This window comes from Oenanthe melanoleuca, chromosome 2 (assembly GCF_029582105.1).
Source record: "Oenanthe melanoleuca isolate GR-GAL-2019-014 chromosome 2, OMel1.0, whole genome shotgun sequence".
In the NCBI taxonomy this organism is placed as follows: domain Eukaryota; kingdom Metazoa; phylum Chordata; class Aves; order Passeriformes; family Muscicapidae; genus Oenanthe; species Oenanthe melanoleuca.
Window position 1 is genome coordinate 35697604 of NC_079335.1, and position 14993 is coordinate 35712596.

General features: G+C 39.7%; 1 protein-coding gene across 2 annotated transcripts in view; it reads right to left on the minus strand.

Annotated features, from left to right (window-relative positions):
- Nucleotides 1-10892: 10892 nt before the first annotated feature.
- The window catches only part of NKAIN3 (sodium/potassium transporting ATPase interacting 3), a 328068-nt gene continuing 323967 nt past the window's right edge, over nt 10893-14993 (minus strand). The window contains exon 6 of one of the 2 annotated variants that reach the window (XM_056484372.1): nt 10893-11888. In XM_056484372.1, coding sequence (XP_056340347.1) covers nt 11875-11888 — 14 coding nt within the window. In that variant the 3' untranslated portion in view covers nt 10893-11874. The remainder of the gene's footprint in view (nt 11889-14993) is intronic. The other variant, XM_056484371.1, reaches the window with a different exon arrangement.

The window sequence follows — 14993 nt, forward strand, 5'->3', positions numbered from 1 at the left end:
GTGGCAGTGAGCTGCTAAGTAGCAGCAATGCTGTGAGCCTCTTCAAGCCTCTGAGGGAAAAAGTGGTGAGGAGGTACCAGTCTGATGAGTGAGGTGTAATTCCACCACACCAGGCCCCATCACATCATAGAAATGTCTTTCCCTGAGGCACTGGCCCTCTACCTGTGCACTTGTCACCACTCAGCTTCCCCACTCCATCAGACAAGCCCCTTAGCTCAGGCAGGGGAAGTCATTGGTGCCACGCAGCAAGAATTGTATTTCACTAAACAAACAGGTGGGACTGGAGCATGTAACTTCTCATTTGTGAAGTGTGAAACCATTTTCACATCAAACCCTGTATGACTTGGGCTTGTCTTTACCTGCAGCTACTCCAGGGCTTCCCACTCGCCTTGCAGGAGCAGCCAGGAGCTGCTGCAGATATGTGGAGCACAGTGAGCTAGGCTCATCTGAAGAGGCAGGTGAGAGTTCCAGAAGCTGACAGGTGTCAAGAATAGCTGTGGAGATCACCCAAATGTCTTGCTGGGTCCAGGTCTTGATTTCTATTACAGCCACTAGGGCTGGTTTCAAAGGCAGAAAACTTCCTATAGCTGTCTGCAGGGTTGCCCAAAAAAGCACATGCTATATAGCATTAATCATGCTGTGTCCAAGGTGCATGTGCCTTGTAGCACCAGATTTACTTTTACTGTACCAATAGTCTGTATGTTCATGCTGAACAAATCAAGGGTTGTTTGCTTGCAGCTGGATCAAACCTAATACTCTAATATTAATAAAGAATAAAAGTGGTGCCAAGCAGATGGGGGTGGGGGAAATGACAATGAAGTAGCCCTACACAAAGTATCTCCATAATGTAAATTCTGTTTCACTGTGTTATACTCTTTACACTGTATTTTTCACACACACCTCTTTATTGAAGTGTGTTTTTGGCAAACTCCTTTAGTCTACTTTGTAAAAATATTTAATAAACTCTTCTGGGTTTTGTTTGATGTTGCAAAAAATAATATCAGCAAACCAACACAGCACTGAGATTTGGGAAGGGCAATAGGATGTGATGAGGTGTATCTGCAGCAGGCACACAGAATACTAGTGCTCACTTTTTGACTAAGCACTGAAGTGGATGCATAGTCTGGAAGCCTGAGGACTCTGTCAGATTTCCTTATAGTGTTTTTAATCTTCTTAAGTGTTTGAAAACACTCTTAACTACAGGAAGAATAGTATGTTTTTACTTGAATCTTTTAACCATGAGTGGTTTTGTGGGTTATAGTGGTTTTTGTTTGTTTGGGGATTTGGTATTGTGTTTGTTTGTTAGTTTTGGTGTTTTCTTTTAATTTGGATTTTTTTTTTTTTTTTTTTTTTACATCTCTTACTTTTCCCCTGAGGGGAAAAGAGACATAGGTAAAACCCAGTCCTGTAAATGATGTGTTATTTTTAGTTCATGAACTCTGCTATGCTTAATTAGTTTATGCAGCTGAAAATGAAAAAGAGAACCCCACTCCCCACAGCTACATGTGTTCATGTATAGCACCTAATACCTTAAATCCCTTCATTCGTCTCTAAAAAACACACATTAAAATTGTGTGTGAAGAAAATGGCAAAATCTGTTGAATATAATCATCATACTTTAAATAGTAAAAATATTTTTTTATATAAATGGGCAGTTTGACTGTCAACCTGCACACACCCATAACATGCCTGGAGATAAGGGTCAGATACCTAAATACAGGAGAGGAATCCCACCCTTTCTGTTGGTTCCCTGCATGCCTCTTTCTGTTCTCTTGTGTTTTCTCCTGTCACAGCTCATGGAATTCATCTCTCTGTGACTGGCATATTTTCTTCTAAATTGCCTCCTCTCTCTGAATATGGAATGTTGCTGGATCCTGCTGCGAACCAGGGAAAAAGCTGCCTTGAAATTTGGGGTTCCCAGGCTGCTCAAGGACAAGAGATTATAACCATGATTGAACACCTGCTGGAGACGTGAGAGACGTGATGTTTTGCAGAAAGCATGTTTTCAAAGAGGTGTTGCCTTCTTGCACCAATGAGCCTTTTCTGTTCTGTATTGCACAGCTACCCAATATAAGTGTAGTGTTTCTTTAAATAAAGCTCTCTTTTGCTTCTCCATTACACCAGGAACTCTGTTGCATTATCCTTTTCCCTGCTCTCCTATAGCCTCAAATGCAACAACAGAATATTCTCTTTCTTATGTGTTCTTCTCTGACGTGTTTTTCAAAATTCATGTCCCTGGCCTGTCCCTGCCAGGACTCTGAGCCTGACTGAAAGCCACTGTGAGGAGATGGTGACAGTGCCACAGCCATGGTGGGCAGGGGTTGGAGTCTGTACCTGGGCGATGCAGAGCCCGAACAGCTGCTGTGCCCTCAGCTTTGCCAACCACACCTGTGGGCAGACCCTGGCCCCCTCTCCAGACCAAACTTGGGGGAACAGGGGAAAGATGAAGGAATTTGATGGCAGCACAAGTTTGCTTTTGGACTGAGGTCCAGCCTTGGTCCTTTGTCTTGCAGCAACTTGAGCATCTGGAATCAGTGGACACTGAGCCCAGAAGGTGGCCTGGGAGCTGCTATAGGCTGCCAGGCTCGGCACTCAGCAGCTCTGCCAAGTGAAATAAATTGTAGTAACATCCTGTTTCTGTGAGCAAGTGCAACATAGCTATTACTATTATCTTTTCACAGTGTGGTACCAAGTGATTAAATAGGGCCATCAGGTTGAGGTCTCACTCAGCAAGCAGCCTTGCTGTTTCAGAGCAGTCCCAGGGCGTCTGCTGTTCCCTCAACTTTCTGTGACAGATCTAGGCTGGCAGAACACCTTGCATTTTCCCAGCACACAGAGAAAAGGTCTGCATTTTCCTCTTGCTTTTCCAGTTAGGCTTGGACTTCAGAGTAACAGCTGTGTTAAAATAAATAGCCACATCTACCAAGGAAGTTGAATCTTCATTGTTCTGCAGAAGGACAAAGACATACCTACATACATTAGTTACTGATGCAATGGCCCAAGCAAGTTTTCATCAGTCATTTTAAATGTCATTATAGGGGATGTGAGCACTTTCAGAAGATCACTCTTGGAGTATACATTCCAGTCAGCTCCAGGAAGTCATCTGTATGTAACTGGGAAGCAGAAATTGTATTTATTAAAGAGTCCCCACTTCCAACATGCTGTCTAATGTTATGCAAAATTATATGTCATGCAGAGCAGATTGAGAGTCATAATAGTTACACTGGATGAACAGAACAAATCTCAAAAGGTGGGAAGCAAGTCCTGCAATACATTATTCATGGCTGGCCAAATCAGTTCCAGGAGCTGGAAGTAAGGGGAAAAGGGATAATTTATAGCTTTCTTTACTCTCCACAAATTCTGACTCCAATGTTGCATTTGCTTTGTGCATGATCTCCTTGCTAGCAACCTCTAGAAAGAAGTTTCAGGGTGATTAGACACTTCTGCATTGTAAGTTTAAAAGCTTATAATATTTTTGAGCAAAAATATTACTACTGCTACAAAAATTTTATTCAATAAAAGTATTTTGTTTTGCTGTAACTAACAATTGTTTCTGAGCAGGAAATTTCTAGCATTTTTTTCTTATGAGGCTGGCATATTAATTTATTTACATAGTAAGCCATCCTTTAAGAATAGACTTTCTGGCAAGACAGAAATGAGTACAGTCCCTAAATGTATCAGTAATTTTGTGCTGCAGATTACTGCTCCAAGAAGTGCATTCCCTGGACAAGAGGGATAGAATCCATCCATAGCCTTTCTAGACATTTAAATCAAAAGTATTTTATCTCTGAGTCTGCATCAGAAAACAAGGCACAAACCTCTTTTCAACTACATTAACAAGACAATCTGAATATTAAAAATGCAAACAGTGCTAGACTTTCACATTAACTTTTACAAAAATTTAACCTATAAATCTCTTGTTGACAGATAATCCAGGTAAGATTTGTCAGGAAAGACTGGGCTTCTCTCTTAAAGAGAAGTTTTAAACCATGAAGTCATTTCTCATGTGTCCTGGATAGATCACCTGGTTTGTGAGTTAACCATGTCATAGAAAAAACTCTGATGACCTCACTTTTTCATGCCTCATTTCCACTTCTCATGATGTCATGTGTGTGTGCCTAATTAATAAATTTTTCTTTAAATATGTTTTTACTTTATGTCCATTCCTCAGAAACTGACCATACTCTGAATTTTCTACAGCCAAGTGTGATTCATTGAAAGACCAGGAAAGTAAAATCACAGGATTGGGAAGCACATTCATTTCACATTCCTCTGACTTTGGGTTGGACTGAGATGCCCAAATTAAGAGCTTGATTATCACAAACCCCATGGGAGAGCAAGAGAGACACAACTCCTTTCATCCTGCTCCTTTGATAATGCCAGGCCACTGGAGTGCTAAACTTCAATCTTTTGTATACAAAACCACCCAAGATTAAGTAAGATTATTTCTATTCATGCATGAGCCATCTGAGTCTTGCCCCTTGGTTTTAATAAACATTTTATCCAAAGTAATTTTAGTGTAACTGAGAGTTTGGCCATCACCTAACTATGCACTCCAGGTCACACCAATTCAGCCAGCTTCCATTTCTACTTTGTATAATTTATTCTAAGGGAAAAATGTAACCCAGTCTTTGCAGGTGAACCCTGGACTCAAGTGGAAATCACATTCTTCTGAGGTTCTGGATTTTGTTTTTTTATCTTAACACTTTTAGGTCATGATAAAATCCAAATTCAGTAATTAAATGTATGCTATATATACCCAAGACTGTAATTTCATGTTAGTTATCCAGTTGTAACTAAACATTATGTCTTGTTGTTAAAGAGGCAAAGAGATACTTCCTGGAGTGGATAAGTGTGTTTTTCCAGATAATGGCAACCTTCTGAAACAAGCTGAACACAGAAACTCCACAGGAGGAGGCACTTAAGGCTAGTACCAGGTCAATACTGAATTATGTGTTATGTTAGCAATATATTTGCAGTAAAGCAGCAAACTCAACTGTTAAAAGGAGATGTGTTTTACAGTGCCTTGTCTTTATATATAATTCAAAGATTTGATCTTAGCACTCTGCAATGATTGATCCCAGTGGGACCCCTGACATTTCAGCAATATATCCCAATAACTGGTAAGTGCTACTCCTTTTCCTCTGCTGTATTTTGGAAACAGCACTGAGTGTGGTGGTATTTCCACCAGTAACCATGAGGTGGCACAACATGCTCAGCCAAACCTTCCTTTTAATATTCCTTTGTACATCATATTTCTTGGCATATTAGGTTTTAATGGGGAAAGACAGGCTGTAAAATTAGTTGAGCTTTTAGAAACCCTACTCTATTACAAAAGCAATGACAGAGATATGTATTTGTGTGCTTATATTTTGTGGTGCTTTTCATTTTAGTAAATAATAATTTTGAGCATTCTGCTACGTGGTGATGTTAAAGATCACTCTTATTTTCCTTTTTTTCTTTTTTGTCGATTTGTTTGCTTGCTTTCCACTGCAGAGTTCTGTTTTTAGTGTGCTTCCTTTTGTAGGTCTCATTTCTTTATTGTTCCAAATCTCTTCTTCAGGGCCCCTTTCAGTGCTTGCCTGTCCAGCTTTGATTTTTGCTTTCAGATTATTGTGATGTGAAATAGGATTGATGAGATTAAACTAGCCACAAGTCTAACCATCAAAAGCACATTGGGACTTATTTTTTGAGATCAGCTGTATTTTGTTGGGTTCAGGGGGGTTGGTGGCCAGGCACAGACAGCCACAGCACAGGTGAGCACCACAGCCCAGTCAAGGCTCAAAGGCAGGTGAAGGAGCCCGAGCACAGCAGGAGAGGTGTCCCTGAGGTTTCCCAGGGCTGTTCCCCAGCAGGCTGATGCAGGGGGCAGAGCCCAGGGGTGAGACCTGCTGTGGCAGTCACAACTTTGTGTGACATCTCTGGGTGTCCTCCAGAGATGCCAGCCAGTGCTGGCAGCAGGATGGGTCCTGGGGATGCTTCCATGGATGGGCAATGATCTCCACTGGTGTTATTCTCCAAACTTTCAAATCCTTGGAGGAAAACTTCCTGCAGCAGCCCAGACATATGCTCCTCTAAACTTCAGGGAAAACAGATTCATTTGAATTATAGAGTCCTTAGAAACCAAACCATGACTATTAAAATATCTCTCTCTCTGTGTGTCTGTGTGTGAGTGGCATAGAAGGTTGCTCATTATCACACACCCAAAGGTCTGGCTGCAGTTTATAAACCAGGCAGCTTTACTTGCCATGAGAAAACCCAGAAACTGCAGTGTGGATTATAAATATGAGACCAAGGTTGTTCAAACAAGCTGTTGGTGTGCATTTGCCCCAGCACTTGGGACCCCACCTGCTTGCCACCCTGATTCTGGCTATGCAGATAAAGCAGGATAAGGACACACTGGTGACATTTTATGAATAGCATGGGCCAACACAGGAAGCTGATTTCTTTGCTCATGTGTAGCACAGTTCTTATTCCAAATACAGCACGTGCTGGGGGATGCTGTAACCCCTCCTTGAATATGATGCTCTACTAATTGGGCAGGCATGCAATGTTGTGGAAAATGAGAAATTAGATTAGTCTTGGAATCACATGCAGCCAACTTAAAAGTCAAGCTCTGGCAAGTCTGCTTGGCACTGACTGACACGAGTGTTTTGGTTGCATTTGGGCACTGTGAAACAAATAGGAAACTGGGACAGGAAGCTTGAAGGAGTGATATTGGGTCCTAGGGGAATAAGCAAAACAAGGAGAATCTTTTTTGCATTCCTGGGATTATTTATGCATGGCTGCTGCTTAGTGAGACTATCTTCAGTCTGTTGCTGGTTTTGAGAGGCAATGGACCATGCAAGGGCAGCTATTCCACAGAGCTGTCACATCCAGGACTGTATTGTGTGACTGATGAGCAGGTACTCATGTGGAAGCAGGGATTAAATCCAGATGTTTAATTTGTTTAAAATCAAAGAGAATCATTCAAACTGTGACTTCTGTGAAGGAAGTGGAAATTATGTCAAGAAACTGCCATTTACCAGCAGATAAATAAAGATGGCTTGTCAGCCTGAGGGAAATGGTACAACTTATATGTAGCTGTCAAACACCAAGCAGTACAGGCTAGAGCTGTGCCCTTAGTTGGTAAATCATTATTTAGGGTCCTGAACAGCCTTGTGTCCCCTTACAGTGAAGCAGAGTGCTGCTGGTAATGCTGGGTGATCAGAGAGTTGACATGCTGGGAGCACACTGCCAGCAGGCAATGCAGACACAGCTCTAAGGGGCAAACACTGCAGCAGCAGTCTTGATATAAAATATCTTCTTTATGGGCCCATTGTCACAGATCTGAATTCCCTGATTATCTATAACACATGTATTAGTTTGCTCACAAAGCCTCTGCAAACTATTGAATCTTTGAGGCTGATCCCCAGTTGGGGCTGCAGGGATAGTCAGCTCCCTGGGCAGAGTCAGGAGAGACAGCACTGCTTCAGGGCTGCAGTGATGAGAGCACCCTCCACCTCATGCAACCCCAACCCACCTGACAGGACCTCAGGATGCACCCTGGCCACCCTGCTGTCAAAGTGCTATTGTGGCATGAGACAACACAACCCCACCACTGTGTTGGGCACCAAGGAGAGGGTTTCTCTCAAAACACCCAGAATACCAGGTAAGAGATGAACTCTTTTGTGAAAAACATCCTGCTGACATTGAAGCTTTAACGTGGAAGGTACATTTCCCCAAGCTGAGTTTTTTTTGTCTAAAAGAGCTGCCAGGTTGTAATTTGTTTTAATTAAACAAGATGAAGCTGATACTGGAAGGAGGCAAGCCAATTAGTTTGGGATGCCAATTTTTGTTTTCCACTGTCAAAGTCTGTTAAAGGACCTTGATAGATTGCTGGGTTGGCTTTTTCAACCTGCTGATCCCCACATGAAAGGCAGGCAGGCAGCTGGGTGCAGAGAAGCACCTTGCAGTCAGTGTGGAGAAAAAGGTTGCATCTGCTCACGTGCTGCTCAGAGGTGACAATGGTTCTGCAACTCCTGAGCTGTGGGCAGCTGGAGGAAGAGGTGAAACCCAGGATCCAGACATGGAGAAGAGTCTTGCATGGCAGCTGTGAACGAAGAGAGCATGCACTTGAAGTTGTTTGGGCTAAAATCTGCCATTTTTTGGCACAGAACTATAGGTTTTCAGTGACCCAACTAGGTGTCCTCAGGTTTTAAATAAGAAAAGTTAGTATTGTCTCATTCTAACCAGCAACCGACCCCTAGTTTCAAATTCCAGTTAATAATATACCATTATAAATAGATACTATTGTTTTAATTACAGAATCACAGACTCAAATAGGTTGGAACAGACCTCTTAGATCACTGAGTCCAGCCTGTGACCAAATACCACCATGTGAACTAGACCAGGGAACTGAGTGCCACATCCAGCCCTTTCTCAAACACTTCCAGGAATGTGTTTCTCAAACACTCCACCACCCCCCCAGGTCAGCCCATTCCAATGTCTTATCCCCCTTACTGTAAAGAAATTGTTCCTAATGTCCAACCTAAACCTCCCCTGGTGCAGTTTAAGATTAAATCCTCTCATCCTATCACTAGCTGCCTGGAAGAAGATGCTGAGCCCCATTTGGCTACAACCTCCTTTTAAAAAGGAAAATAAAATTACCCCTGAGACTCCTTTTCTTCAGCTTAAACAACCACAGCTCTTCCAGCAGCTCCTCAAAGACTTGTGCTCCAGACCCTTCACAGCTTTGTTGCCCTTCTCTGGACAATGCCACCTGCACTACTGAAAGAAGTTATTGGGTAAAACCAGGCATCAATTCCCATGGGTTTAACTGTTAGAGCTTCATTGAAAATATTCTATAGTAGTTAATATTATATCTTATAATAATATAAATAATCTATAATATCATATCTTAGCACTAAAAAAAACGCCGTCAGCCAATCCAAGCTGTGAAGTCTTTCATTTTAGAGAGTTCCTTCCAATCAAAATTGAATTGAATTGAAACTCCAAATTTTATGTAAAAAAATGGATATGAAAGGGTCCAACCAATAATCCCACAAACTGTAATATATAATCACAGTATGTCACTGCTCCAGGCAAAAACCTGTTAATTTCTTGCTACAATTTTTTATTTTCAGATCCTCAAGACATCATCACTCTCTTAAGAAACTGGTGGTACTTGGCTCAGTCCTTAGTGAACATGTAATGCCATATTTCTGCAGTCTCATCCCCAGTTTTACTGTCAGCTAAAGTATTTTGGCAAATCTGATTCTCTAAAAAACTAGAATTAAACAGAAACTCAGGAAAAGAAAAAAAATTTTAAGGACAAATCTTCAGCTGCCCTAAAGTGTAACAGTGTGACTTATTAATGCCACCAGAACAGTTTGTAGCAACTGATAATCTCCGAGGTTTTAAGATTGTCAGCAAATTCTGTCTTGCAGTACAAACCTAGTCATTTCCTGAAATTGCATGGTTCAGTTAAGCTTAAGAAAACTTTCCAAGTTTATTTAGAGAGTCAATATTTATTTCCTATATAGCTGGCTGGTCTGGGACTCGCCTAACACCTTACTGAAAGTATATTTTGCAAAAATAGAGGAACTACTACTCAAAAATGTTCACCAGTATGTCCTACTATATTACAGGACATGGCAATTAACAGCCAAATGCATTTATTATTCCCAAGACTTTTTTACCCCAAAATGTACAAGTTGATTGATACTATTTTGGGTGTCTCAGTTTAGAATAAAACAACAGTTTCCTCTGGCATTTCAGTCTGCATTTTGGCTGGCTCTAATGAAGACAAATTCTTCCCAGTCAGGATTGTTCTGTTTGTTAAGTGAGACAGATGGCACACTCACTGTATTGGTAATGATTCTGATTTGGAAATACTGATTTGTGTTCCCTAGCTAAAAAATGATCGATATTTCAAATGGAAGAGAACTCAGGTTCTGTCTTTGCAGAATTTTTTGTACATGTACATGCACACAGTCCTGAAGGACCTACAGAAAGACAGGTTTTAGACATATTCACACAAATCTGTGAAACATGGTCCAGCAGACATGCCTTGGCAGAAAATCAAACACACACTTCCAAACCCCTGCCAGAGCTGTGTACTGAACCTGGGCCATCAAGGGGGATGCAGCACTCATTCCTGCTCTGCCCACTTGGTCCTGAGGCCAGCACTGGGTTGAGTTGAAGGGTTTTATTTGAGGTATATATAGTCCCAGGAACACTAAAGAAAGGGTTTGGCTTTTTTTTTTCAGTTGCCATTTCTTGGCTTTGTCTTAATACACCATACTCAGTTTCAGGGAAGGTTAACCAAAGTTCAGGTTGTGTTTTCTCCAAAGTGGGTGAGGTCTTTAAGTTAACCAGCTAGAAAGCAAGTGGATGTACCATGATACCCTGGTCACCTGAAAATACTAGACTCTACTTCCATTGCATTTATTAGCATCCCAAATAGGTTCATATTTGGTAAATAACAGATTTTAGGAGGGAAAGAATCAAGGCAAGCTTTTTTCTAGCTCTCACCTGCTCAGGCTTGAAAATACAAAAGATTGCAAATTTAGGACCTAAATGTTATTTAGATCAGCTAAAGATTTCTCAGAGTATCTATGGAGGAACTCTGTGGGCATCTGTTCAGCCTCTGGTGCAGAGGTAGACAAACCCATATCAGGAGGAACAGCCTTCCTGGCTGTCCCACCAATGAAATGTTTAAGTGAGAAAAGTGCAAAACCACCAACAGACTCAAAACCCTCCTGATGTTTCTGCTCAATGTCGAGGCACACAGAGCTGTAGAGAGATGAGACTCTCTGGGGCATACAAATCTACACAGCACTTTATATTGTAATTAAGATGAAAGAAACAAAGTGTTCTGTTAAAAAGACTGCCAGCTCTCCAGAGAAAATAGCTTTGTGTATCACTTTATGCTAGTGGTGACAGAATAGAAAACAAAATACCACAGTACATACATGTTCTTTGTCTAGAAGTATTTACAAATAACTTTACAAATTTTTACACACATTTTTCAGTTTTGCTTGTTTACTTTTAAATTAAGAGAAAAATTAGTCCCCAGAGGCTTCTAAGGCTTCAGTTGGTGCCTTGTACTGTACATTCATGCTTGGCTTCTTCCTGGGAGAAGGGAGGAAAGGAGTTTAAAAATGTGCAAATCACAGACATCTAAACAGCCCTGGGTGTAAGGGTTCCTAGAGATGGACATCCATTAAGCAGTTGTCCTACTTCTCTTCAAATCAGAGACAGCTACTCAAGATGGACTTGGGGCAAAAGAGATTAGGAAAGGAGGAGTCACATATGAATTGCAATAATTAGGGTCAGTGCATTAGTGCTTGGTTAAGAAGAGTCACAGACCAATCCCTACTGCATTCTGCACTTCAAACAGTGCAAGGAGTGGACATTGTGAATTCTAAAGACAGCATTGAAATGATCTCTTGAACACTGTTAGGGTTTGACTCCTGCTGCATGTTTTGGAGTCAAAATTACCGACACAATCTTGACCAAGCACAGTATTATCCTCTCAGTCAAAAAATACTGATTTTTTGAGAAAGACCCACCCTCCTCCTACTTTTCACAGGTTGTTTTGTTTTCATGCCTCAACACTAAACATTGTAAAAATATTGAAATTAAAAAAGAAAAGATTTTACAATTTACAAGTGTCCATATAAGTAAATTATTTAAAAATTCAAGATCATCTACAAGGATCTACGAAATAACAACGCTGATAATGACACTGAGCCTGTGGGAAGAACAATCCACATGCTGTGAGGAACAGATGTGGTGGGTTTCTTCCAGAACAATGAGTCACAAGGTTGGTCTTCTTTTCTAAAATCTGTTTCTTCAGCTACAGCAGCAGAAGTCTTGAGTCCATGTTCATTACTTACTTCGACCTAAAAAACAGGAGATAAGGATTACTTACAAATGAAAATCTATACTTTTAATCTTCTCATTAGTAGGATGTAAATTCATACATTCTCATTAATTCATGAGAGATTAGTAACTAATGAACAAGTGGATAAATCTCATGTAGTCACTAATTTCATCAGCTGTGAGACTCACCTATATGGTCAAGAATGAATGGCTGGGTACAAAGCAGTAGTTTTGTACTATGCAAAAAAAGAAAAAAATAAATTTGGGAGAAGTCCCATAGTTGCTAAAGCATATCTGAAGCTCATACAATAATAGATTCATTTTAGCATAGTATATTTTAACAGCAGAGATGTATTTTCACCCAGTTATAACATTCTTATCCCAAACAGGAACATTTGAGCTGGACTCACACTATTTGTAGTCCTTACCACAGTGACACACCTGCTGAATCTGTTCATTCTCACATGGATCCCTGCAACCATTTCACTTGTGTAATCTTGGAAAATCTGTGTTGGTCTTTCAGAGCAACTTAATGATGGGTAAAGTCTCAGGAGAAGATACAAACAGGACAGGATCACACACAAGCATCATGGAGTGGTGACCTCTCCATTGGCAGTTTCTCATACAGTGGGTCAGTTCCACAAGCACAAATCAGTAATGTTCTTAAAAGGTTAAGGACATCCTTCACTGGAATTAGGGATTCAGTGTCTGTCCAGATAGAGTTGGTCAAAGCTGTAGTAGTTTTATTATAGTATTATAACTACTATTACAATTATAATTACAATTTCCATTATTATATTAGTACATTGCTCTTATTATAGCATGATCATGACATTATACTATTAACATATATTATAATATAATTATTATTAATAATAACAACCTCATATAATTATTATTAACAATAATAACCTCTAATGCAAGCCAAAATATAGCTTATTATTTTTCCCTTCTAGCCACCATGCTCTTCTCATTTCCACATACCAGTACATGAAGTGTTTCCTAATATTACTGAGTGACCTGGCTGTTGATACTTTGATTCAAACAGGCACAACAGTCTTTATAATCCATATGCTTTAGTCCCAAAGAGAGCACAACCATTGCTTTTCTACTCCCCCTGTTGACTCCTGCCTCACACACATCTTAATTGAAACTGCATGGCAAAGACCTGAGAGCAAAGATCCTGCTTCTCCTTGTCCTGCAGCCCCATGGAGTTACAGGCAGAACAAAGAGCAAGCAGACAAGCCATGACCATCCACAGCTGGATTAAAAACTGCTCCCCATGGGAACAAGCTCAAATTTAACTTCTTCTCAGAGGTGAGAAGGAAAACTAATCTTAGTCTTGCAAATCATTAATAATTATGGCAGCACAGAGCAGGCATTACACTGAATGTGAGCACTTGATAAAAGCAGACTGTCTTAGTTTGGATGAGACCACAGAGCCTTGTATTTTCTATGGGCTATGCTTAGTTAATTTATGAATGAAACAAGGGAAACAAAAGGGATGAGGAAAAGGGAAATATAGCCATGCTTTTATCTATAAAATAACGTTTATAAAGGCTTTTAATGTGTTTTTACAAGCATTATTCAGTTCTAAGAGAATTCTAACTATCAGAAATGGAGTTTTACACAGCCTGGACACCAGGAGTAACTTTTTAGAGATACTAAGAATTTTTAGACTGTATATAACTGATACAAATAGCAATTAACTTTCCAAAAGAAGCCAAGAAGGCTCATGTGCTGCAGAGAGATAAGCATCTGCAAAGTTCTGGCACAATCCACTGACCAAATTATTTCCAGCAATTTGGCTTTTAATTCAGACTTTGATCACTAACAGTAATTTCCCTCCCAGCTTAGATAAAGGTCCTCTGTATCTTTCAGTACATACAACCAAAAGATCAATAAAGAAGGAACCCCAATATAATTTCTGTCCCAGTTTTATATTCCTTGAAGCAATAAAAAGGCCAGAGAGGGCCCTCCCAGCAGTACAAGGACACAAATTCATAGGAAATGGAAAGATAACTCTTAATCTCCAGTACTTATTGAAAATCTCCTATCAAAGAACAAATTATCAGATGCTGTGACTTTTCTATTGCAAAACAAATGAATTTTTTTTTTGCAGGAATGTATTTGTAAGTATTTCATGAATACGTCCTTTTATTTTCTTCTTTAATTATAGCAAGTTTGCTAAGAAAGTACTAAACATTTATGCACTTGGTGTTTGCAACTAATCTGAATGCAGGTTTAGAGATTAAAATCTTTTATGCAGAGGTGTAAATGTTGCAGACATGGCCCTCTTGCTCCTGAATATCAATTTAGCAGTTTATTAAGAAGGTTCAAATTCCCATTTTGAAGTCATCTTCCTGACAGAAAATGCAGCAAAATAGACATTTAATGAAAAATTACTAAAGAAAACTTCAATGTAGAGTATGTACTTAGTCAAAAGTCAGAAGGTTCATAATTTTATTTAGTTGTCTTAATGTGTTATTTGTTTCTGCTCACCATAGTTTTGGGCCTTTATAATTCTATAATGTTTAGATAAATTTTTAGTAAAATTTTGTCTCTGTTTATTTCTACAAATTGAAAGCTGCATAATGAATAAAATAGATTTTTAAAACCTGCAAAAATTAATAACGTCACGAAGTTCCAACCCCAAACAATTTTTTAGTAATTGTCCATTTTAAATTAAGACTCCTAGCACGTGTACACATGCATACACCAGGAAAAACCTTCAACCCATTCTAATTCTGTTAACTGATAAGTAAAATAGAGTAAGTCATTAAATTAGTTTCAGTCAATTAGCTGTGTGTGAGTTTCATGCTGCATTTAAGAGGCATGAAAGGCCCAAAGGTAAATTTAAAGACAGAGAGCAACATCACAAGTTCCAGCCATAAAGAACTTCCAAATTAGCAACTTCTGGTTTACCAATAATACTTCAAAAAATCATATACTTCAAGTTATATGAGGTTCTGCCAAAAAATACATACTAGTGATGTCTCTCCATAGCCCAATTTTTTCCAAATAAAAAGAATAGATATGCATTCAAACTTATTCATTAGGTAGCAAAGCAGGAAGAATCTATGAAAATGTGATTTTCATGGTGCAGGCAAATAAGTGATGACAAA